The sequence below is a fragment of the Jaculus jaculus genome, chromosome 8 (assembly GCF_020740685.1).
Source record: "Jaculus jaculus isolate mJacJac1 chromosome 8, mJacJac1.mat.Y.cur, whole genome shotgun sequence".
Taxonomy (NCBI): domain Eukaryota; kingdom Metazoa; phylum Chordata; class Mammalia; order Rodentia; family Dipodidae; genus Jaculus; species Jaculus jaculus.
The window spans coordinates 57,703,319-57,727,895 of record NC_059109.1 but is presented as its reverse complement, the minus strand read 5'-3'; the positions used below and the strand labels follow the sequence as shown (position 1 = coordinate 57,727,895).

The 24,577-nt window shown below is 45.9% G+C and overlaps 1 protein-coding gene across 1 annotated transcript in view; it reads right to left on the bottom strand.

The window, feature by feature from the left end:
- Ehd4 (EH domain containing 4) overlaps positions 1-24,577 on the bottom strand; it is a 110,746-nt gene that overhangs the window by 9,138 nt on the left and 77,031 nt on the right. Inside the window, exons 4-5 of the mRNA XM_004660892.2 lie at positions 18,048-18,460; positions 414-578 (exon numbers count right to left, since the gene is read on the bottom strand). Of these exons, the coding sequence (XP_004660949.1) occupies positions 414-578; positions 18,048-18,460 (578 nt within the window). The remainder of the gene's footprint in view (positions 1-413; positions 579-18,047; positions 18,461-24,577) is intronic.

Sequence of the window (24,577 nt, the reverse complement as noted above, 5' to 3'; positions counted from 1 at the left end):
GTAAGCAGTCTCTGAATGTGGAGCTGCAGTTTTTCCAAGTCCCAGCCGATTCTCTGGTCTTTGCTCCCCACAAGACTGGGGTTACAGATGTACATGGTCCCAGCTGGGCAATTAAAACTCATGCAGCCTCAGGCTCTCTACCTCTCTCTAGCCCTCATGCTTGGGGCAAATGTTTGTACATAGAGTCACATCCCCAGTCCTCTTCCTGTTTTTTTTTTTTTTCTTCCATGTGACTTTCACTGACCTTTCGTTAATTGGTTTGGAAGGTGCATAGTTCCTGCTTTAGTCACAGGGTCTTATCATCATGGGTCACCACTTGTTATGTGGGTTCATTACATACTCCTTCATCCTAAACTCTGAGACCATCAAGTGTTCCCTATCCTCATGGCATTGTAATTTTTGGTTTCCAGTACCTGCATAGCCTTGACTTCAGGGAAGTCCCCTGCAGAAATCTGGTATTCTCGCTGCAGTTGAATGTAGATTTCTGGTAGCCTGCTGATAAGTTCTCTCTTCTTGTTCTCCTTTCCAAATACATTTGGCATCTCCTTCTTTAGGTGGCTGATGATGTAGGCATGTACCTGAAAACGGAATGTCAGGTGAACACATGCCACTCAGAATTGTGACAACAATGAGACAAACAGGATTGCATCCACATGTGGAGCTGCGATTCTCAACCACAGGAGGAAGTGACGGTCCAGGAGAGGGGCTGTCTATGGGTGGCTGAAATGTCTACCCAGAGCTCCAGAGAGCTGACCTGGACCAGAAGGGTTAAGAGAAAAGTTGAAGTAAGGCCAGAGTGGAAGGGTGGGCAGAGAGAACCCCAAAGGCCAGGCAAGGGAGAGGGGGGCCAGAAGAAAACACTGGAGAGCAAGATGTGACAGATAAGGCTGTGGGATGTACAGTGGTTTGATTCATAAACTCAGGTGTTCTGAATGCCATGTCCCCAGCTATCGGCAATCTGGGAATTAGCCCTCTTGGAGGCAGTGCATCGTTGGGAGCAGGCTTATGGTGGTTGTACACAGCTTCCCCTTGCCAGTGTTTGGCATACTCTCCTATTGCTGTTGTCCACCTGATGTTGGCAAAGAGGTGATTTCCACCCTCGACTCATGTCATTGTTTTCCCCTGCCATCATGGAGCTTCCCTTTGAGCCTTTAAGCCAAAAAACACCTTTTTCCACAAGCTGCTCTTGGAGGGGTGTTTTCTGCCAGCAATGTGAACCTGACTGCAACAGGACAGATCACAGACCAAGGAAAGAGGTGACACCTGAGTTGAACCTTAAATAGGTAGGCTATGTGGTGAGGGGAGGAAGGTACCAGTCTAGGCAGAGGGAAGAGTGTGGAACAAGGTGGGGAAGTAACCGGCTGGGCGCAGCATGTGTGGTGTAGTGTCATGAGCATGGTCTGCAGGCGGGAGAGGCTGGCTGCAGCCAGACCCTGCTCAGCAGGGGTTAGGAGCCGCTTTTGACAGCTGACCTAATGCTCACACTCATGATTGCCCTGGGGGAGTGAAGAGGCCACAAGAATGCTGACGGCAACCTGCTCTCCAGGTGGGCTGATGATGCTTGGCTCGGACCAAGCTGGTCCGATGTGCCTTGTCTTCAAGTCCATCTTCAAGGAAGGGTGACTGACGGGGAAATTCCATGGCCCTGAGTGCCCAGAAAGCAGAATATGGTGTGTGGGCCAGGAGAGTAGTATGGGCAGGCCCTGGGGTGGGTAAGATCCCAGTTTTGGTGATTAATCAGAAAACACAGAGAAAGTTTCACCTGGTGTCTGAGAGTACCAGGAAGTGAAACCGGACACTGATATCAACTGCCTACCGAGTAATGAGATAGAATGACTACTGGGCACACCTCAATGGGTAAAATAGATGTTGAGACTTATAGGGGAGCTAACATCATTTCTGCAGACCAGCTGCCTGGGAGTGGGCTGCATGGCAAAGTTCCCCCTGGGGAGGAACTACAGATGCATGAGGAGGAAGGTCCCCAAAACCCAGATCACCAGGGCTAACTGGCCCTGGACTGTCACCAAGGTTCCACGGAATCTCCCCAGGACGGCGCTCTCTTGCCTGTCACACCTTTCTACTCTCCTAGTGATTTCTAAGTTCAAAACCATAAAACATGTTCATTACATTTTTTTCTTGGCTGAAGAGATGGCTCAGCTGTTAAAAGCACTTGTTTACAAAGCCTGACAGCTTGAGTTGGATTCCCCAGTAGCCACATAAAGCCAGATGTACAATGTAGTGCACCTGTAGTTCATTTACAGGGGCAGAAAGCCCTGGTGTGCCCATACTCACTCTCTCTGTCTGCCTCCGTCTGTTCGTTTCTATCTCTCAAATAAATAAATTAATTTAATATTAATTTTTTAATAGGACTTCAAGTTCACAGGGCAATGTGGAAGTCAAGTAATTAACTAAAATAGGAAAAGAAGAAAATCAGAACAGTGGTTACAAAAAGAAAACAATTATGTAGCTTTGGAAAATCCTATTAAAGAAAACAGATTTCACTATAACCTCATGGAGGAATGGAAATTAGATAAAGGAAGTTAGTGGACACATCTCATATCTCAGTGGAGGGTCTGCCTGCATACTAGGCAGGGCCAAAAACGTCTGCTAAGTTTTGAACAGCTGTGCATGCTCATGGAGTAAGCATGGCAGTGGTAACTTTCCAACTGGACAACTGCACACTGGCTCAGGAGCAAGCGTCCTAAACTGTGTTTCATGATCCCATATGTGGTTGCAAAACTGAATATGGGGGTTGTGAAAACTCTAGCAACATCCAGAGCTTTCTGAATACACAATGACCAAAAGTTAATTCAAAAGTCAAATGTGGGACTGGAGAGATGGCTCAGCAGTAAAGGCACTTGCCTGCAGAACTTAACGACCTAACAAAGTGGCAAATGATTCTAGAGTTTGTTTGCAGTGGCTGGAGGCCCTGGCGCATGCCAATTTTCTCTCTCCCTCTGCTTGGAAATAAATCAGTAATTTTTTTTTAAAAGTCCAATGTGTAATGGAGCTGAGGCACTTCTCGGAGTTAGCACACATGGTGTAACTTCACTGCAGCCTGGACCTAACATGCTCACTGCACGTGCTGTCACGCTATGCAAGGCCATGAACAGAGCCTGAAACACCCTAGCTCAAATTCGAGACTACTGTATGTTTTCAATTTCAGTGATTCTATATGAACTTTCTATTCTTATAGAAACATAATGGTTTTTTTTTTTTTTAAATATTTTTTGTTCATTATTTATTTATTTATTTGAAAGTGACAGAGAGAGGGAGAGAAAGAGACAGATAGAAAGGGAATGGGCGTGCCAGGGCTTCCAGCCACTGCAAACGAACTCCAGATGCATGCGCCCCCTTGTATATCTGGCTAATGTGGGACCTGGGGAACCGAGCCTCGAACCGGGGTCCTTAGGCTTCACAGGCAAGCGCTTAACTGCTAAGCCATCTCTCCAGCCCACATAATGGTTTAATTGTATAAAACAAAGGTTTTAAAAATATTTTGTTTTTATTTATTCAAGAGAGGGAGAGGAGGAAGGAGGGAGGGAAGGAAAGAGAGAGAGAGAGAGACAGAGAGTAAGACAGAGAGGGAGGGAGGGGGAGGGCAAGAATGGGTGTGCCAGGGCTTCCAGCCACTGCAAGTAAACTCCAGACGCGTGCGCCCCTTTGTGTATTTGGCTTATGTGGGTCCTAGGTAGTCGAACTGAGGTCCTTTGGCTTTGCAGGCAAGCACCTTAACTGCTAAGCCAGCTCTCCAGCCCTAAAACAAAGATTTTAAATATTTTCCTACTGCCATTCCTCAGCATGTAAATATCAAAGAATTGCTATTTCTTTCTTTCTTTTTTTTTTTTAGCTTTAAAAAAATTTTATATGAGAGAGAAAGAATGTATTGGCATGCCAGGGCCTCAGCCATTGTAATCAAACTCCAGATACTTGTGCCACCTAGTGTTCATGTGTGACCTTGTGCATCTGACTTATGTGGGATCTGGAGAGTTGAACGAGGGTCCTTAGGCTTTGCAGGCAAGCACCTTAACTGCTAAACCATTTCTCTAGCCCTTTTTTAACTTTTAAAAAATAGTTTATTTACTTGAGGGGGGCCAGATAGAGAATGAGCATGCCACGGACTCTGGTCACTGCAAGTAAACTCCAGACACATGTGTTAGCTTGTGCATCTGGCTTCACTTGGGTACTGGGGAATTGAACCTGGGTCCTGTGCCTTAACTGCTAAGCCATCTCTCCAGCCCAAGAATCGCTGTTTCAATAAGCCATAAAAGAACCCTCTAAATTGGTAAGCACGTTTACAATGTATTTTTTTTCCCCTAAAATATATTTATTTATTTGCAAGCACAGAGAAGTAGAAAACACAGAGACAGAGAGAATGGGTGAACCAGAGCCTCCAGCTGCTTCAAAGGAACTCCAGATGCATGTACCACTTAGTTCATTTGGCTTTACGTGGACACTGGGCAACTGAAACTGGGTTGTTAGGCTTTGCAGCCAAGTGCCTTAACTGCTAAGCCATCTCTCCAGCCCAAATGTAATTTTTTTAAAAAAGTGTTTGAGGGGCCAAGGAGATGGCTCAGGGATTAAAGGAACTTGCTTACAAAGCCTGCTGGTCCAGGCTCAATTCCCCAGCAGCCACATAAAGCAGCACGCAAAGTGGTGCGTGCATCTGTGACGGCAAATGTGCCTACGACACTGGGAGGAGCGGCCAGGAGATGCGAAGCTCCTGATTCAGTCTGGCAGTCTGTTAGTGCAGCGAGAGCCTGTCTCAAAAACGGTGAGTACAGACTCCTCAAAGTTGTCCTTCATCCTCCACATGCGTACTATGACACTAGTCAGCAGGGAGGAAGGTGGCTTCCAGGTTAGCTCTAGCCTGGTTTCTCAGTGTCCTACAACTGAAGCATGCGGTGTTTTTATCAACAAGGTCTCACAATCTAGTTCCTTTTCAATAGCTTGTAATATTTTTTAGGGACTTCAGGGAGCCTCCCTGACCAACAATGCATTGGGAGGTATCCCAACCTTGGCACTGGGATTTCCTTTAACTTCTGCCATTTCGTACTGAATGTGACATGACATTCAGCACTGATTAATCAAAATATTAATCAAGCACTTGGGAGGCAGAGGGAGGAGGATCAATGTGGGTTTGAGGCCAGCCTGGGATTACACAGTGAATTTCAGGTCAGCCTGAGCTAAGTAAGACTACCCCAAACAACAAACAAACAGGGCTAGAGAAATGGATTAACGGTTAAGGTGTTTGCCTGTGAAGCCAAAGGACCCAGGTTCAATTCCCCAGGACCCATGTAAGACAGATAGATGCACAAGGTGAAGCATGTGTCTGGAGTTTGTTTGCAGTGGCTGAAGGCCCTGGTGCGCTCATTCTCTCTTTCTCCCCACCCCGAATAAAAATAAATTTAAAAATATTTAAACAAAAACAAAAATATTGATCAACTCTGTAAAATACTGAAGGTCCTACAGTATCAACTACTCAGCCATGATTTAAACATTTATGTAAAAATAAATAAGCACACCATCTCATCAGTTTGCAGGTTTTTTTTTTTTTTTTTTGAGGTAGGGTCTCACTCTAGCCCACACTGACCTGGAGTTCACTGTGCAACCTCAGAGTGGCCTCGAATTCACAGCGATCCTCCTATCTCTGCTTCCTGAGTGCTGGGCTTAAAGGCATGCGCCACCACGCTCGGCTTAGTTTTTTATAACAAAGATGGCTTTTAAAATCTATCTTAGGCATCCTGACACCACTGTAGAGAATTCTACTCTTTAGTGAACAAGCTCAAATCATCAGAAATTTGACCCCTAGTGACACATGACTGCCTTGCACAAATAGTTCCTAAAAGAAACAACCCACCCTGTAAAACTTATTCCTCAGCAAAATAACGAGTTGTCCACGCAACCATCCAGATACGAAGAGTGTCCCACCCTATAAAGCTCAGTGTGGCATGACTGCTTCTCTGCTAACTTGCTCACTGTGTCTCTTGTAGTCGTCTCTTTCTTTCTTTTGGTTTTTTGAGATAGAGTTTCACTCTAGCCCAGGCTGTCCTGGAATTCACTATGTAGTCTCAGGGTGGCCTCGAACTCATGGTGATCTTCCTACCTCTGCTTCCTGAGTACTGGGATGAAAGGCATGCGCCACCATGCCCAGCTTTCTTGCAGTGTCTTTTATCAAATCCCCCTTTACTAAGATCAGTATGGCCCTCGGGGAATTCATTTATAGCCTACATATCACTGTCTTATTCCCATCATGTTACTATATAGCTAGAGTCTCATAGTGACTCTCAGGCAGGGCTGGGAGATGACTCAGCAGTTAAAGGCACTTGCTTGTAAAGCCTGCCAGGCTGGGTTCAATTCCCCATCCACCCACATAAAGCTGGACCATTGTTTGTTTGCAATGGCTAAAATGAAAAAGAATTTTAAAAAGCAGCAGCAAAGGGGAATAGAGAGATGGCTTAGCAGATAAGGTGCTTGCCTGCGAACCTAAGGACCCAGGTTCAATTCCCTAGTACCTACATAAGCCACATACAAAAGGTGGTGTTCCATGAGCTGTGGCTAGAGGTTTTATGCATCCATTTTCCCTCTCTCTATCTGCCGCTCTCTCTTAAATAAACAAATAAATAAATCACATAAAAAGATATGTTTGCAGTGGCAAGAGACCCTGGAGGATTGACCCCCCCCCACATGTGTGCATGTGTGTAGCAAAAATAAATAAATAAATCAACACTCTTCAGGCAAAAGGTAATGAGGAGACAAAGCTTAAGAAGCTCTGATGCCTCCTGAGTGCTGGGATTAAAGGCGTGTGCCACCATTTCTGTAACTAGCCACTTTGTTTACTTGTCAACAGCAAACACATGGTATTTACAAGATTCTCAAAAATATCCAATCTATTGGGAATGTATCATTTACAATTCCAGGAGTTAGCAGCATTTCTCCAGCCCCACAGGGGCTTTTGAGGCCCCCTACCCCTTCCAGAGACCAGGTCTGGGGCAGCTACCGGGACTGTGTAGGGGTCCCTAAGTCACCTATGTGAGGTGCGTATCAGATGCCAGCCTGCTTCTTCCCCACAACGCCAGCCCCTGGCTCACTGAAATGAGCTCCCTGCTCCCGACTCCTGGGCTCAGGCGACTTGTACCTGTTACACCTCTCCACTGACTGCGCCTCACCTTAGGCCTCCAGGCCTCAAGTGCGCTGAAGCGGCCACCCTGCACTAGGTCTTACCTGCCTCCTACCTGTGGGGCGGTCTCGGCCCGTGGGTGACCTCATGGTGTTCTCAGCCCCAATTTCCACTGGTAGGAAGTTCCATTTATTTGTTCGGTAGAAGTCTCTCAGGGGGGCTGCCTCTTTGTGGCTGCACACCTCATCACTTTTGGGGTGTCCTATGACGGGGTCTGATTTAATACATGGACCCCAACTTTAAGATCCTTATCAGGCTATGTAGTAAATTGTGTAACTCCTGGAATCCCAGAATATCGATTCTGGAAGAGACTAATTTAATTCTTGGTTCCTGGAAATTTGTGTGACTTCTTCAGGGTCATCTATCTTGTGGGGAGATGTGGAACTGGGCTGGCCTCCAACTGCCTCATTCCTGTCCTGGCAAAACTAGTCACTTTCAATGGGTATGAGACAAAATTCTTTCCAAAGTTACTGAAAATCTAAAATAATCCTTTGAAAAACTGATGTGGAACTTGATTTCTGACCATTTTCAATTCTCCGGGAATTGGAATCTGGGAAATGGAGGTGCCATTTACTCTCCCTTTACCCACACCAAAACCCAGGTTTGTCACAGTCCACAGACACTAGTCCACATATTAGTACGGGGAGAGTCTACATTCTTTAGCAGGAAGTACCGCGCCACTTTCTAAAGACGCCTGGTAAACACAAGGGACAGGCAAGGTGGCTTCCGCAGTCAACTTCAAAAGCTTACTCTTCCCTTCTGTGTCAAAGATGCCTCTCCAAAACAGCGTGTGGGTCAGGACCAAACCTGGTGATGAGCCCTGTGAAAGGAGCAGTTGAGACCTCTTGCTCTTTATGAGAGAAAGCTAACAAAGAAGGGGAACAGCAAAGAGAAGAGAGCTGAAGAGGAGGAGGAGGGAGGGGAGGACAAGACAGCTCAGTGCCCCCCTGGTGGTCTATCCGTAGCTGGGAGCCATCTCCTTCCGGCCTCAGCTTGCTCATCCACAAATGGGAAATGACAATGTTTACTGCATAAGTTACTATGCAAATATGAAGTCAGGTACTTGAGTGCACTTTGTCTGTAAAATAGAGTACAGGGCTGGAGAGATGGCTTAGTAGCGAAGGCACTTGCCTGCAAAGCCTAAGGACCTAGGTTCAATTCCCCAGTACCCATGAAAAGCCAGATGCACAAGGTGGCACATGCATCTGGAGTTTGTTTTGTACCCATCCTACCTCAAATAAAAAATGTTAAAATAATTAGTATAGCTGGGCCTGGTGGCCACACGCCTTTAATCCCAGCACTCGGGAGACAGAGGTAGGAGGATTGCTGTGAGTTCAAAGCCACCCTGAGACTCCATAGTAAATTCCAGGTCAGCCTGAGCTAGAGTGAGACCCTACCTTGAAAAACCAAAACCAAAATAAATAAATAAAATTAGTGTAAGTGCTACTAGTTATTAGTTGTTAGGCAAAGGTCAACACTTGGAGGGGAGATAATGCCTGCAGGTTCCCAGCTATTTAATTCTTACTGAATAATTAATAATCTCTGTATTTAAATAATGTAATGAATTTGTGTCCAAGGTGCTTAACTCACAATGAATGACACTGACCTCCTGGGGGCTCTTCAACATACTTGTTTAATTCATCCTTTTCCTGTGAAAAATTAGGAAAGTTTTCTTTTTTCTTTCCAAGGTAGGGTCTCACCCTAGGCCAGGCTGACCGGAATTCACTCTGTAGTTCCAGGCTGGCCTCAAACTCAGTGATCCTCCTACCTCTGTCTCCCAAGTGCCTCAAGTTTTCTAATGGTGATGGTTGAGAGTAAGTCCAATGGATAAAATGTTAATTTTCTGTAGGCTAATAACTCAATGGGCAGAAAGGGATGACTGGCCCTTTCTAGATCTATATGGATTTATTTGTAGTTCACATGTACTCTGATACAGATCTCTAAATGTGCCTGGTGATGCGCATGCTGTAGAGATGCACCGTTTGGCCCCACATGGCCATGGAAGGTGCAGGGAGGGCTGGAGTGTGAATGGGTGTGTGGATGTGGTTCGCTGGCTCGGGCAAAGCAGGCTGGGAGGCAGGCGTACATCACACCACCCTTCCGCAAACTCATACAACACAACCTGCTGGAGACCTGCATTTCTGTTAGTCTAGCAAGGAACTTGCAGAGAATCTGGAACTGGGGTATTAGCACATTTTCAAAGTGGTTTATGGTAATACCAAAAATTAAGTTAATGCTGGGCCTGGTGACCCATGCCTGCAATTCTAGCCTTTGAGAGAATGAAGCAGGAGGACTGCCATGGGTTGCAGGCCTGCCTGTACTACAGAGTGAGACTTTATCTCAAAATAAATTAATAAAGAAGGTTAAGTACGTCATTCTGGGTGTGGTGGCACATGCCTTTAATCCTGGCATTTGGGAGGCTGAGGTAGGAGGATTGTTGTTAGTTCAAGGCTAGCCTGGGCTAAAGTGAAACTCTGCTTGAAACAACAACAATACAAAGTCACATTATATACATGTAAAAATTAAAAATAAAACAAAATTTAATAGATGGCCAGGCGTGATGGTGCATGCCTTTAATGCCAGTACTTGGGAAGCCCTATCTTGAAAAACAAAACAAAACAAAATTCAATAAATGAATCAAAATTCCAAAAGGTAAACTCCTAGGGGAATAGGACTATGAGACTGAGAGAGAGACAGAGAAAAGCGGCCTAACCATTTCTTCTAAGCAAAGGTTTGTTATTCAGTTCAGATTAAAGTTGGCACAAAGGCACACAAAACTAACAACCTTAAAGGGGACTCAAGGGGGCCCACAGAGGCATCCGAAGTCAGCCTTCAGAGACAAGCTTCCATACATGGGCTCAAGTGCTGACATCCACAGTAGCTCTGGATGCTGATGGAGCTATTTTTAGAGTTCCTGGATGAATAGACATTAAAGGGTTCGTCATTATACAAAGAACAATGATTCTCACACACTTTAGCTTGGTTCTACCTCCTCCTCCACAGAAGGATTCTGACAGCACAAACAGGAAAAGCCAGGTTCAGCAAACTCCATGACTAAGAGGAAAATACATCTTAAAAATCAAACTACATTGCACAGAACTACAGTGAGCCCTGAAAACAATTGAGCTCTCTTCTCTCATTTTCTGTTGGAAACATTTCCTCATCTTTAATTTTTTTTTTTATTTTTAAAGTTTATTTATTTGAGACAGAGAGAGAGAAGAGGAAGAGAGAGGGAGAAAATGGGTGTGTCAGGGCCTCTGCAAACAAACTCCAGACACACACACTACCTTGTACATCTGCTTATGTGGGACCTGGAGAATTGAACCTGGGTCCTTAGGCTCAACAGGCAAGTGCCTTAACCACTAAGCAATCTCTCCAGCTCAAATTTTAAAAAGTATTTATTTATTTATTTGAGAGAGGCAGAGAAAGAGGGAGAGGAGTACCAGGGCCTCAAGCTACTACAAATGAACTCCAGATGCATTCGCCATCTTTTGCATCTGGCTTACGTGGGTCCAAGGGAATTGAACCTGGGTCCTTTGGCTTTGCGGGAAGTGCCTTAACCACTAAGCCATCTCTCCATCCCACATTTTCTAGTCTTGGGCAAAGTGTTTCAAAGGGTAGGGCCTGACACTGAATGTTTCTCCCTTTTGTTCATCTATCTCCAAAAGATGATTGAAACCTTCATGAGTAAATTTCCTTAATTTGTTCATTTTAATGATAGTGTTTGCGTATTTTTTTTTTCTTTTTTGAGTTGGGTCTCACTGTAGCTCAGGCTGACCTGGAAATCACTCTGTAGTCTCAGGGTGGCCTCAAACTCATGGCAATCCTTCTACCTCTGCCTCCTGAGTGCTGAGATTAAAGGCATGCGCTACCACGCCCGGTTTTTATATATATATATATATATATATATATATATATATATATATATATTTTTTTTTTTTTTTTTTTTTTTTAATGAGAGAGAGTAAGCGAGAAAGTGAGCGAGAGAGAGAACTGACACACCAGGGCCTCCAGCCATTGCAATCCAACTCCAGATGTGTGCACTGCCTCGTGCATCTGGCTTATATGGGTTCTGGGACAGTTAAACCTGGGTCCTTTGGCTTTGCAGGCAAGTGCCTTAACCGCTGTGGTGGTTTGAATAGAATAGATGGCCCCCAATATATTCAGTTCCTTATTGTTTGTAGTTTGCATCTGCTGGCTACCTGGCTGGAGGCAATGTCACTGGGTGATCTTAAGGTGTGGTGGTAGGTTTCCAATTTCAATCTAAAGATATGCAAAGTGTGCCTAGCTGGAGTTCCTGAAGTGTGCTGTGGCTTTTGACCTTGAGGCTTGTACTTCTTTCTCTCTGCTTGGGCCTGTGAAGGCAGGCCAGCTTCTTCTGCCATTATGGAACTTCCCCTGGATCTGTAAGCTTCAATAAATCCCTTCCTCCATAATTGTGCCTGGTCTGAAAGTTCATCTCAGTGAACCTGAAGCTCTCTGCTACAACTGCTAAGCCATTTCTCCAGCCCTAGCCCATGCTTATTTATTTATTTATTTATTGTTGTCTATTATTATTTATTTGAGAGCGACAGACAAAGAGGCAGTGAGAAAGAGAGAGAGAATGGGCGCGCCAGGGCTTCCAGCCACAGCAAATGAACTCCAGACACGTGCACCCTTTTGTGCATCTGGCTAATGCAGGTCCTGGGGAATCGAGCCTCAAACCGGGGTCCTTAGGCTTCATAGGCAAGTGCTTAATCGCTAAGCCATCTCTCCAGCTCTAGCCTTTGCTTTTTAAAGACAGGGTTTTGCTATGTGGTTATGCAGTACCAATAAGCTTTGAGCTTGTGATCCTCCTGCCTCAATCTCCTAAACACTGGGATTACAGGTGTGTACCATCACTGTTTTGATTGGCCATTTTTAGATGTAAACATAAAACTGATGACCGCACCGGTAAGTCCATGACTGAGTAGCATGGGAAAGTGGCTTTATGCTCATTTCACAGTGTCCGCGCAGAAGAGATCTGAGTGGGAAGAGGAGTGAGGGTGGGTAGACGCTCCCTGAGCAAGCTGGTCCACTGTGATTTCTCCATGTTACATTATGTCTACCTTCTCATCCCTAAGTAGTATTCCACTGTGTGGTTGGAATATTGGGTTGTTTCCAGCTTGTGCTATTCTACATAGATAGAATCACTGCAGATGTTAAACCCATAGAAGAAATGGCAAACCTCCTCTCTGGAGTCACAGGCAATACATAAATAAAATGAGGACACACCTTCCACAGATGAGCCACAAATTCTATAAGCAACTGAACTACATCAGCTGACTCAGATCTACCACCTTTTAGGTGACATCTGAAAATTTATCCTTTCCTGTTTTCAAAATGTCTTCTTGTTGGGTGTGGTGGCATATACCCTTACTTCCAGCACTCAGGAGGCAGAGGTAGGAGGAACGCCGTGAGTTTGAGGCCACCCTGAGATGACAGAGTGAATTCTAGGTCAGCCTGGGCTAGAGTGAGACCCTATCTCAAAAAACCAAAACTAAAACACAACAAAAAAGTACCCTATTTAGATTTTAAAAAAATATTTTACTTATTTATTTACAAACGAGATAGAGGCAGATAGATCGAGAGAGAGATTGGGCCTCCAGATACATGTGCCACCTTGTGCATCTGGCTTACCTGGGGTACTGGGGAATTGAACCTGGGTCCTTAGGCTTTGCAGGCAAGCACCTTAGCTGTTAAGCCACACTACAGCCCCTGTTTAGACTTTTTTAGGTTTTTAGGCTGGCCTTAGAACCAGCTATGTGTAGCCAAAGATGACCTTAAACTTCTGATTCTCCTGCCCCGACTTTCTGAGTGCTGGGATTACAGGCATGCACCACTATGTCATTTCATCTGGTGCTGGGGGTAGAACTCAGGGCTTTGTATACTGCTAGGTGAACATTCAACCAACTGAGCAACATCCCCAGCAAATATCCCTATAAACCTCTCAACTTTGTCGTCTTTCTGTGGATAGAGAACTTTCTGGAATAAAGAGGACAGCAGATGAATCCAACAAGTGAAGATGTATATAAGATGCTACTGCAGATGTTGTCTGGTTTGGACTGCAAGTGAGTACCTCTGGACTAAGCAGTCTAACTGCCTGCGTTAAACGCACATCTTGTTTGCAGACCGTGAATACAGTAAGTTAGTTAAGCCTTCTGAGTATATCAGGTCTCATGTGTGAAGCAGGGAAAGAGGCATTAATAGGATCAAACTTACAAATAACACTCAGCATGTGGGGCTTCTGGAGCATTTGTGGCTGCAAAAGAAACACTGAGACAAGAGAAAGATAAATGCACGAAAACAAAACAGGTTTAGGAAATACGAACAATCCACAGAAAAAACTCAGGTGGCTCCTTGTTCTTTAATGCCAGGCGTGGTGGCACACACCTTTAATCCCAGGTCTGGGAGGCAGAGGTAGGAGAATTGCCATGAGTTTGAGGACACCCTGAGACTACATAGTGAATTCCAGGTCAGCCTGAGCTAGAGTCAGACCCTACCTCAAAAAAATATAATAATATAAAAAGATAATTTTCAAGCAGACAGAGGGGGGAGAAGAGAAAGAATGGGTACACCAGGGTCTCCAGCCACTGCAAACGAACTCCAGATGCATGCACCATGTTGTAGTCTGGTTCGCATTGCTGGCAGAAATCACCCGACCAAGAGCAGCTTGTGGGAAAAAAGGGTTTATTTTGGCTTACAGGCTCAAGGGGAAGCTCCATGATGGCAGGGAAAAATGATGGCATGAGCAGAGTGTGTATATCATTCCCTGGCCAAAGTAAGGTGGACCACAACAACAGAAGAGTGTGCCCAAAACTGGCAAAGGGAAACTGGCTATAACACCCATAAGCCTGCCCCCAATAATACACTGCCTCCAGATGTCAGTTCCTACATTTGCATCAGCTGGGAACCTAGCATTCAGAACACCTAAGTTTATGGGGACAGCTGAATCAAACCACCACATACCCCTTTGTGTATCTGGCTTCATGTGGGCACTGGGGAATTGAACCTGGCTTGTTAGGCTTTGCAGGCAAGTGCCTTAACCACTGTGCCATCTCTCCAGCCTGGCTCCTTGTTCTTTTAACAAAAAATCAAGCCCAGGGCTAGAGAGATGGCTTAGTGGTTAAGACACTTGCCTACAAAGCCTAAAGATCCAGGTTCAATCCCCAGTAGCCATGTAAGCCAGATGCACAAGGTGGTTGCATGTGTTTGGAGTTTGTATGCAGTGGCTAGAGGCCCTGGTGTGGCCATTCTCTATCTTCTGCTGCCCCCACCTCTCTCTCTCAAATAAATAGGATGTGGAAAAAAAAGCAAGCTCACAAATGGGGGAAAATCCTGCAGATGGAGGGCTGACAGGTAGCTCAGTAGAGCATCCACTTGGTGTGTGCAAACCCTCAGTTGAAGCAGCATCACAGAAAAACAGGCCAAGCCAAAAGAAAAAAGACACTGCAGGTGGGAAGCGTGAGTGTCATGTTAGGGCTTAGGTTACTGTACCCACTCTGCTGCTCACCCAGCTGAGGCTGCTCAGCATCATGCCACCCCTCGTGCTATCAGGGCTGAGATCTGTGTTGCAATCGTTTTCCTTTGTGAAAAGGAACAAGCCAGATACTATTCTTAGGAAGAAGGAAAAAAAGGCCAGTTTTTCTTTTTCCTATAAGTAAGCTCAGCAAGTCTGGCCATCCACCCACCCCAAGCCCACATCCGCACAAGGGTTTTCATTATTCAGTGCCAGAACAGAGGCATTTTGTGCCTTGCTAAACCCAGGTCATGCTGGCTGCCCAGAGGCCAGTGCTCAGGGATGGCAGGGAAGCTCCATGACTGTGGTGCTTAGCCCTTCAGCCCCTTCTCTGCTCCTGTGTTTTCATTATTATTATTATCATTATTATTATTAATATTTATCTGAGAGAGACAGAGAGGGAGAGAATGGGCACACCAGGGCCTCCAGCCACTGCAAACAAATTCCAGATGCATGCGCCCTCTTGTACATCTGGCTTACACGGGTCCTGGAGAATCGAATGGGGATCCTTTGGCTTTGCAGGCAAACGTCTTAACCGCTAAGCCATCTCTCCAGCCTGTGTTTTTTTTGGGGTGTTTCAAGGTATGTTCTCACTCTAGCCCAGGCTGACCTGGAATTCACCATGTAGTCTCAGGGTGGCCTCGAACTCATGGTGATCCTCCTACCTCTGCCTCCCAAGTACTGGGATTAAAGGCATGCACCACCACACCTGACTTCCTTATTTAAAATTTTTTAAAACACTTTTTATTTATTTACTTATTTGAAAGAGAGAGAACAAGGGAGAGGGGCAGAGAGAGAATGGGTGTATCTGGGCCTCTAGTTGCTGCAAATGAACTCCAGATGTCTACTTCACCTTGTGCATCTGGCTTACATGGGTCATGGAAAATCAAATCTGGGTCCTTAAGACTTTGGAGGCAAGTGCCTTAACTGCTAAGCCATCTCTCCAGCCCTTGTTGTTGTTATTATTATTATTGCATTTTAGCTTCTTAAGATAGGGTCACACTCTAACTCAGGCTGGCCTGGAATTCACTATGTAGTCTCAGGGTGGCCTGGAATTCACAGCCATCCTCCTACCTGTGCCTCCCGAGTGCTGAGATTGAAGGTGTGTGTCACCAGTAATGACTGGCAAATTAGAAATGTCTATGGACATTAAAGGATAGCTTCAAAAAAGCCCTTGAGTAAGGCATGATGGCATACATCTTTAATCCTAGCACTCAGGAGTTCAAGGCTAGCTTGAGACAATATAGTGAATTCCAGAGATCAGCCTGGGCTAGAGTGAGACCCTATATCTCAAAGAGCCAAAAACAAACAAACAAACAAGCAAAGAGCCTTGAAATTTGCAATGATTACAGAAGCTACTAGTGTTGATTATAAAGTCATGTGGGCTGTTACAAACACTGAAGATTTAAGTATAGTTGAACCAGCTGGAGAAGAGAAATACCACATGCCAAAGGTTCACTGAATGGGCAAAACCATACTTCCTACCACCAAGCATTATTCCCAGGGCAAGTGCCAGGGAGAAATCCCTTCAGGAGAACTGAAGAAAGTGGCTTCACAACCTAGTTAGCAGGACTGCCTTTTAGGACTTTAACAAGAGTGCTCTGTAGTTCTGGAGAGGAAGCAGCTTTTGCCAGGAAGAAAGGATAGAGAACTGTGAATCACAACACAGTGTGACCTCAAGTTGGCTGAGGGACATAGGAGGAATGTGTGCGTGTGCCCTGGGATAGAAGGTGGGTAGAGCTGGGTATGGTGTTTCATGCCTTTAATCCCAGCACTCAAGAGGCAGAGGTAAGAGTATCACTGTGCATTGGAGGCCACCCTGAGGCTACATAGTGAATTCCAGGTCAGCCTGGGCTACAGTAAGACCCTACCTTGAAAAACCAGGAAGAAAAGCACAGAAGGTGAGTAGAAAGAAACCCAGCAGGTTGACATCTGTGTATGTGGCACTGGCAATCAGGAACTCATCTCCTATGACACAGTGGCATGAAAACAGCTGCTGAGGATCAAGACAGCTCATGACCCTTGGGGAAGTCCTTCCTGCTTCTTCTGGACAAGCATCTCGTCACCCTCCTTTCCACACCAATGCTATATAGGCAAGTGCTCACTGTCAGCAGACAGCTCCCACTGTGCAACAAGGGGGTTTTCTGAGCCTTCTCTCTCTGCTCAGGCTATGCCTGCCTGCACTAAATGAGGCACAGTGGTGAGTGGTGAGGGACTCCAGCAAGCACACAGGCTGCACTCAGGCCGCACCACACACCACTCACTGTGAAGCAGGAGAGATGTGGAAAGGAACTTTTTTTCCCCACCAGAAGACCAATTGAGGGGAAATGATCTCACTTTATGACCAAGCACAACGGATGTAGGGTAGCCCAAATGAGGTTTCCAGGCAGGAGCCACAGATCCTAATTTTTAATTCTGGCTTTACAACTAATGGAATAGGTGACCCCGGAGAAATTAGGAATTGACTCTGTGGGTGTTTCTAGAACTAGGGCACAATGATTTTAATAAACTATCCACAAAATTTTAAAGAACTTTTTTTGGGTATGTGTGTATATGGGCATGTGGAAGACGGAAGACAACTTTGAGGTGTTGGCTCTCTGTTTCCAACAGGGTCTCCTCTCACCTCTCCACCTGGTGCTGCAAAGGCCAGACTAGCTGGTCTTCGAGCTCTAGGAAAGTCTCCTGATTCTGTCACCCACTGCTGTAGACATGTTGGGATTACAGACACATGTGCCACGAACACATTCAGCTTGACATGGGTTCTGGGGAGCTGAATCATCAGGCTTGTGTTTAACCACTAAGCCATTTCCCCAGCCCCTCAAGGAACATTTCCCCCTGTATTTTTCTGGAAGGAATGAGGTACATTTGTTTCCTCAGAGACATTACTGTGCTGCCTGAGATGGCTCAAGAGATAACCCGGTCACCTGGTTGGGCACATGCCACAGGGGCTGCTGAGAGGACAAGCTTTGAGGTCCGCACGCAGGGCTCACAGTGTGCACACAGCCGTAATGAGCAAGCTTCTGGTTAGCATTCTCTAGGGCTCCTCTGTCCAGGTGATGACACTGTTTTCAGCCTTAGGTGTATTGTGACTAGTGGTGGCCTCTCAGTACTTACTGGTTCAGACAGGCCACCTCTCCAAGGTTCAGCTTGTTATACTCCCATCGTCCTAGTATAATGGTTTCCATGTGGTAAGTGCTCTGACTGATCCCACCTTGTGCACCAGCTACATGCTCAGGGCTTTGTACCACTGGCTGGTATACTGAATGCTCCTAAGCACCACATGAAGGGATCTTATTGGCTCCAGCTTATGACCTGCCCTCCCCTGCTTACCTTGGCCAGCCTCGCTCTCTTGATAAGGTCATTGAGTTTGCGTACTGCAGCCTTCTGGGGCAGGCTCTGAATGTCTCTGAAGAGGTCCTGTGCCTCAGCCTCAAAGAGGCGGCGATTGTCTGTATTCTGTAGGGGCTGTGCCCAGAAGGAGCCAATGTAGACGCGCAGCACCTCAGGCGTATTGATGACCTTCCCCAGGGACCACATGAGGGCCCCATAGACCCGCATCAGCTGCTGTGTGTCCACTTGGTCAGCCTTGTTCAGGACCACGCGGATCTTGTCATCCTGGCCCCGGAAGGCCTTGATGGCCTCTGAGAACTCATCTGAGATGTCCAGTTTGTGAGCATCGAAGAGCAGGATGATTCTGTCAACCCGCTCGGCAAACCACTGCAGGACCTGGCAGAAGTCATAGCCTGAGTAGAGAGAAGGGTCTGTTAGTGGCTGACCACTCAGGAGGACGTGGTTGTGTAAGGGCAGAGACAGAAAGAGCTGAATCTGCAAGCTGGAGGCAACAGAGGCCCACAATCTGAAAATCTTTTCAAACGGGTTTCCAGGCTGGATGCAGCTGGTTTTACTGGCAGCCTGGGAGCCATGGGAAGGAGGAGGGGAAAAGAGAAAAACGGGCCCTTGGTCACTCTGATGAAGCACTGCAACTGGTCCTTATGTTCTTTGAGTTCACTTAGCAGCGGCCTTTCATCAGTGGTGGGGGACTGATGGCCAGCTCCACAGACCTGTGTGCCATGGGAAAATAGCCCTTACTATGGACAAGTCTCACTTTTCAAAAAGCACCCCAAGTACAGAAGGAAGAGACCTGGAGACTATTGAGATTTCCCTCGGATGTCTCGAGAGCAGGGGAGAGGAGCTTAGGTTTGTGAAGTGTTGAGGTCAAGGGCTGGGCTGGACAAAGCTGTGACTGACATTTATCAGGTGGGCGACTTATAGCTTCAGTGTGTTAGAAGAGTATTTAAAACAATTCTGTCACACAGGATCTGGTCATTTGTTTATTTCTTTTTTAAAATGACCAGATCACTACAATTTCCCTAAGCCTGCTTTGGCCACACACCAACATGCTGCAAACCAAGCAGCTAAGTAAACACGCTTCGGTGGTCCTGAAGTCAACAATGTGAGGTCTCTCCCCAGAGAGACAGACTCCCATGGGAGCACACAGGCAAGTCCAGGCCCCCAAAAGGTTATTTTAATCTCAGGCTGCTCAGCTGCCAAACCAGTCAGTGTTTTAATCCAGCCCATCTCCATTGTTTCCTCCTCTCTGCTTTGAAGTCTACAGAATGCTGAAAGACCTACCCACTGTGCCTTGCTTAACCTCAGATACTTTCAGAATCAAGCCTTTTAATAATCTTTATGTGTATGTGTATGCATACATATTTGAGACAGAGAAAGAGGAGAGACAGATTAAGTATAGGTGTTTCAGGGCCTCCTGCCACTGCAAACAAACTCTAGACACATGCACCACTTTTTGTATTTGGATTTACATGGACATGGGGAAATGAACCCAGGTCATCAGGCTTTGCAAGCAAGTGCCTTTTTAACTGCTGAGCCTTATCTCCAGCCTTAAAATCTTTTTACTTTACTTTTATTTTTAAAATTTTATTTTATTTTTGTTTTTCTAGGTAGGATCTCACTCTAGCTCAGTCTGACCTGGAATTCACTATGTAGTCTCAGGGGGCCCTTGAACTCATGACAACCCTTCTATCTCTACCTCCCAAGTGCTGAGATTAAAGGTGTGTGCCCCCATGCTCAGCTATTTTTGGGCATGCTAGGGTCTCCAGCTGCTGCAAACAAATTCCAGATGCATATACCACCACATCTGGCTTTATGTGGGTAATGGAGAATCAAACCTAGGTCATTAGGCTTTGCAGGCAAGTGCCTTAACCACTAAGCCATCTCTCCAGCTCCTATTTACTTTTAAAAATTGTTGCTGTGGGGCTATCATCCACAATGAGCTTTTGATTAGAGAAACCTACAAGGTTTCCTAAAAGAATGACAGATTTCTGTCAGAGTACTTGATGACCCACCAAAGGTTAGTGGTAAGACCCTATTGCTGAATACACCATATGCAGCTGACACGGAAAATGGAACAGCATGGCTGGAGGCCAGGAGAGAGTCATTCCCCAGACAGTCAGCATGTCTAGCGCCAGAAGGTGCTACATGGGCGAATGGGGGAAATGACCAATACCTGTCCAAGCAACTCATGGTCTAACCTACTTAGCAACAAATAACCTGTTGTGATGCCCACACAAGTGCAATAGTGGCACACAGCCATGGTGGGGAACCAACTACTCTTGATTTGGCTAACTGATCCCCTCAGTGGTGCGGGACCCATAGCTGGAGCTGGGAAACAAGTCAGAACCATATCCAAACATAAGCCCACTCTCCAATATCAAGCTACCATCAATCATGGGGTATAAGAGGGCCTATACCTATTAAACTCTGTATTAAAAAAGTAAGGATTATCTCATTTGTCCTGTTGCTAACTTACTCTCCATTGGAGATTCTGCTTCTCTTTTTCAGATAGATGCAGATCGTAAGGAGAGAGCCACCACCCCATCATACCTCAAAAAGGCCCCGACTGAAACTAAGGAAAATTGGCAAAACAAGCAAGGGTGCTGTTTTCCTGATGAACCGGATACCAGCACAAGGGGGAAGGAGACCAACACAGAGAAAAATCAATGCCTACCAAATCAGAGAGCCAGAGCCTCAGAGGCCCCCAACACCTCAGCACTGAAGCAGACCAAAAATGAACCCAACATGGCTCAGGGAAATTTTGCGGAAAAGGGGGCGGAAAGTATGTCAGAGCCACATGTTGGGTCACGATATGCAGAGACATTTATCGTACCAATATCTGTGGGCTAACTCCACAATGCACGACCCATATACATCAACAAGGAGGGGCCATTGGGGAGAGGGTAGGTCACGGATGAGCCTAATAATGGTACCAAACTGCCTGTATTTGCTGAATAGAAAACTAATAAAAAAATAAAAAAATAAATAAAAATTGTTGCTGCGTGTAACAGTATTGCACAGCAGCAAGAATGAATTGTATTTTCACTTGTCAACACAGGTGATTCTCTTAAAACATACACATGACAATATACCTGTGGTTTGATTCAGGTGTCCCCAATAAAAACTTAAGTGTTTTGAATGTTAGGTTCCCAGCTGATAAAGAGATTTGGGAACTAATGCCTCCTGGAGGGAGTGTATTGTTGGGGGCGGGCTTATGGGTGTTATAGCGAGTTTCCCCTTGCCAGTGTTTGGCACACTTGCCTGTTGCTATTGTCCACCTTATATGTTGGTCAGGGGGTGATGCTCATCTTCCGCTCATTCCATCGTTTTCCCCTGCCATCATGGAGCTTCCCCTCAGTCTGTAAGCCAAAATAAACCTTTTTTTGCCACAAGCTTCTCTTGGTTGTGTGATTTCTGCCAGCAATGAAAACCTGACTGCAACAGTAAAGTTGGTACCTGGAGTGGGATTGCTGCTAGACATCTGACTGGGTGGCTTTGACCTTTTGGAGCTGATTTTCATGAGGAATGTGGAAGGATTTGAAACCCTGGCCTAAGAGATGCCTTCAGTGCTATAAGTACAGCTTGAGGGACTATTCTGGTCAGAGTTGCAAGACCTGAATGCAGTAAGAACTGTGAGGTTTGGCTTGTGAGGGTGAGAAAGAGCTGTGCCTGGACTGGGCTAGGAGCAGTTTGTGTGAGAGGCTTGCTGTTAGGCCATTTTTGAGAACTTGTGTAGGGTTGCTTTGTATAGAAACAGACTGATGTGATCACAGGGATATGGCACAGAAAAAAATGAAATCTTTGGGCCAAAACTGCTGTTCAGCTGCAATTGTGTAAGAGATTACAACCACTGAGATTAAGCCAGCTGCCCTGCATTGGGACAAAAGAAAGAATGTGGTCTTTTGAAGGGACCTGAATGCTCAAGGAGTGTCCTGTGCATCAAAGTCTTCTTTATTCCCCCTGGATTAACAAGTCGGCACCCTACCTGGTATTATGGAGTGTTAAGAAATGCAGGAAAGAGAGGGTCACTGAATTTGCAACATGGTCTTGTGTTTTAGAAATGGCCATGGACAGTGTGAAACAGGTTTTCTGGATGCCTGCATGGAGACCCAATGGAGCCATGAGGATGGACCATGGGTTGCAGCGGAGACCGAGTAGAGATGCCAGGACCACAAGATGGCTGCTGGGGAGAGCTGCCAGCACCAGATGAAGTTTTCTAGGACTGTGAATAGCCTAACTGGAGGGGCAGAATTGGAACTCCAGAGACATTAGTGGTTAGAATGATCAGACTTTGAGATTGATCACTGGCTAGAGTTGCTGGACTTGAAGCTATAGAGTTTGATGTATGCCTTGGTTGTTGTTTTAAATCCTGTATTGGTTGAATATTTCTTCACTATGCCCAATGCCATCTTTTACAATATGTTTATTCTGTGCTATTATGGTCCCCCCCCCCCGCCCCCACCGTAGGGTCTCAATCTAGCCCAGGCTGATCTGGAGTTCTCTATGTAGTCTCAGGCTGGCCTCAAAGTCATGGTGATCCTCCTATCTCTACCTCCCAAGTGCTGGGATTAAAGACATGTGCCACCACACCCAACTTTTTTTTTTTTTTTTTTTTTTTTTTGTATTATGGCTCAGTTAAAAGACCTTGGATTATGGAGATGTTTGAACATCATTGGGATTGATAAAAACTATGGGGACTTTTAAAAGATGGACTAAATGCACTGCATTTTAATGGATGGTTATCAGTTTATGGAGGCCAGGAGTGGAGTGTAGTGGTTTGATTCAGGTGTCCCCATAAACTTGTGTTCTGAATGCTAGGTTCCCAGCTGATAAGAGATATGGGAACTAATGCCTCCTGGAGGAAGTGTATTGTTGGGGGTGGGCTTATGGGTGTTATACCCAGCGTCCCTTTAATAGTGTTTGGTACACTTTCCTGTTGTCCATCTTATGTTGGCCAGGGGGTGATGTCCACCCTCTGCTCATGGCATCCATTTTCCCCTGCCATCGTGGAACTTCCCTCAAGTCTGCAAGCCAAAATAAACCCTTTTTTTCCCCCAAAAGCTGCTCTTGGTCAGGTGATTTCTGCCAGCAATGTGAACCTGACTGCAACAATACCCTACACAAACAAAAAGTACTGAGTAAAATCAGTTTCAAAAGGATGAATGCAGCACCTCGTGCAGTGGCTCATACCTATAGTCCTAGCACTTGGGAGGATTGGTAGTTCAAGGACAGCCTGAGCTGTATGAGGTCCTGTCTCAAAAACCAAAATCATAAATATGGAAGCCCTATGTGCTCTCTTCCATGGACTTTCCCCTCCAGAAAAACTCACTGGCCCACATGGTGCTAACACTAAGACTTCCAGTTCGTTGCTTTCCCTTCTCTTGCTTGCTGTAGCGCCCTGGAGTCCTTGCGGATGAAAGGGACACAGGGGGTGCTCAGAATGTGGGCCAGCGGTTATCCTCATCTCACGTGGCAGATGAGGACTTAGATCAGTGTGAGAGCAAAGACTTGCTGAATGGGTCACACGGTCATCTATAAAGAAAGAATCAAGATTTCTCTCTGAGTTTTGTTGCTGAAAGGCCAAACTGCCTCCTATGTGTGGACTGATTTGTACCCAGACCCCAGGTCATGGTAGCTGAACCTCAGTAGGTGAATGACCTCACCACTCCACAGGCATCCAAAGGATGTCAGGGACCCACTCACAGAAGGCTTCTCTGGAGCTGGCTTTTCGGGGGGGTGGTGGTCCATGAATCCCTCTGACTCAAGCACTCTCTCACCTGGTCTCCCTGTTACCAGGATGAGGTATGTGAGGGCTTGGGAGATGGCTCAGTAGATAAAGTATTTGCCAGGAGGAGGTACGTAGGGTTCATAAACATGCAAAGAAAATGCTGTGGTTAGGAGCATACTGAGTGGACACCCTTGCTGTCCAGAGGGGAGGCTCCCTTGTAGGCCACAGGTATGAGATCTAGAATTAGACATCTCTCTCTCCCCACCTCAGTGGAGGGTTGCATTCTGAGTTGGAAGTGGCAGAATTAAGAGGCTAATGGTGGGCTGGAGAACCTGGTTCAGTGGTTAAAAGTGTTTGTTTGCAAAGCCTGGCAAGCTGGCTTCAATTCCCCAGTACCCATATAAAGCCAGATGCACAAAGAGGCACATGTGTCTGAAGTTCATATGAAGTGGCAATAGGACCTGGCATGCCCATTCTCATATTCATATTCATTCATTCTCTCTCCTCTTGATACAAACATACAGCTTTTTAAAAATTTTTATTTATTTGAGAGTGACAGAGAGGATAGAGGGAGGGAGGGAGAGAGAGAGAGAGAGAGAGAATGGGCATGCCAGGGCCTCCAGCCACTGCAAATGAACTCCAGATGCATGCACCACACCTTGTGCATCTGGCTTACATGGGTCCTGGGGAATTGAGCCTTGAGCCAGGGTCCTTAGGCTTCACAGGCAAGCACTTAACAGCTAAGCCATCCCCCCAGCCCTAAAAATATGTTTTTAAAAAG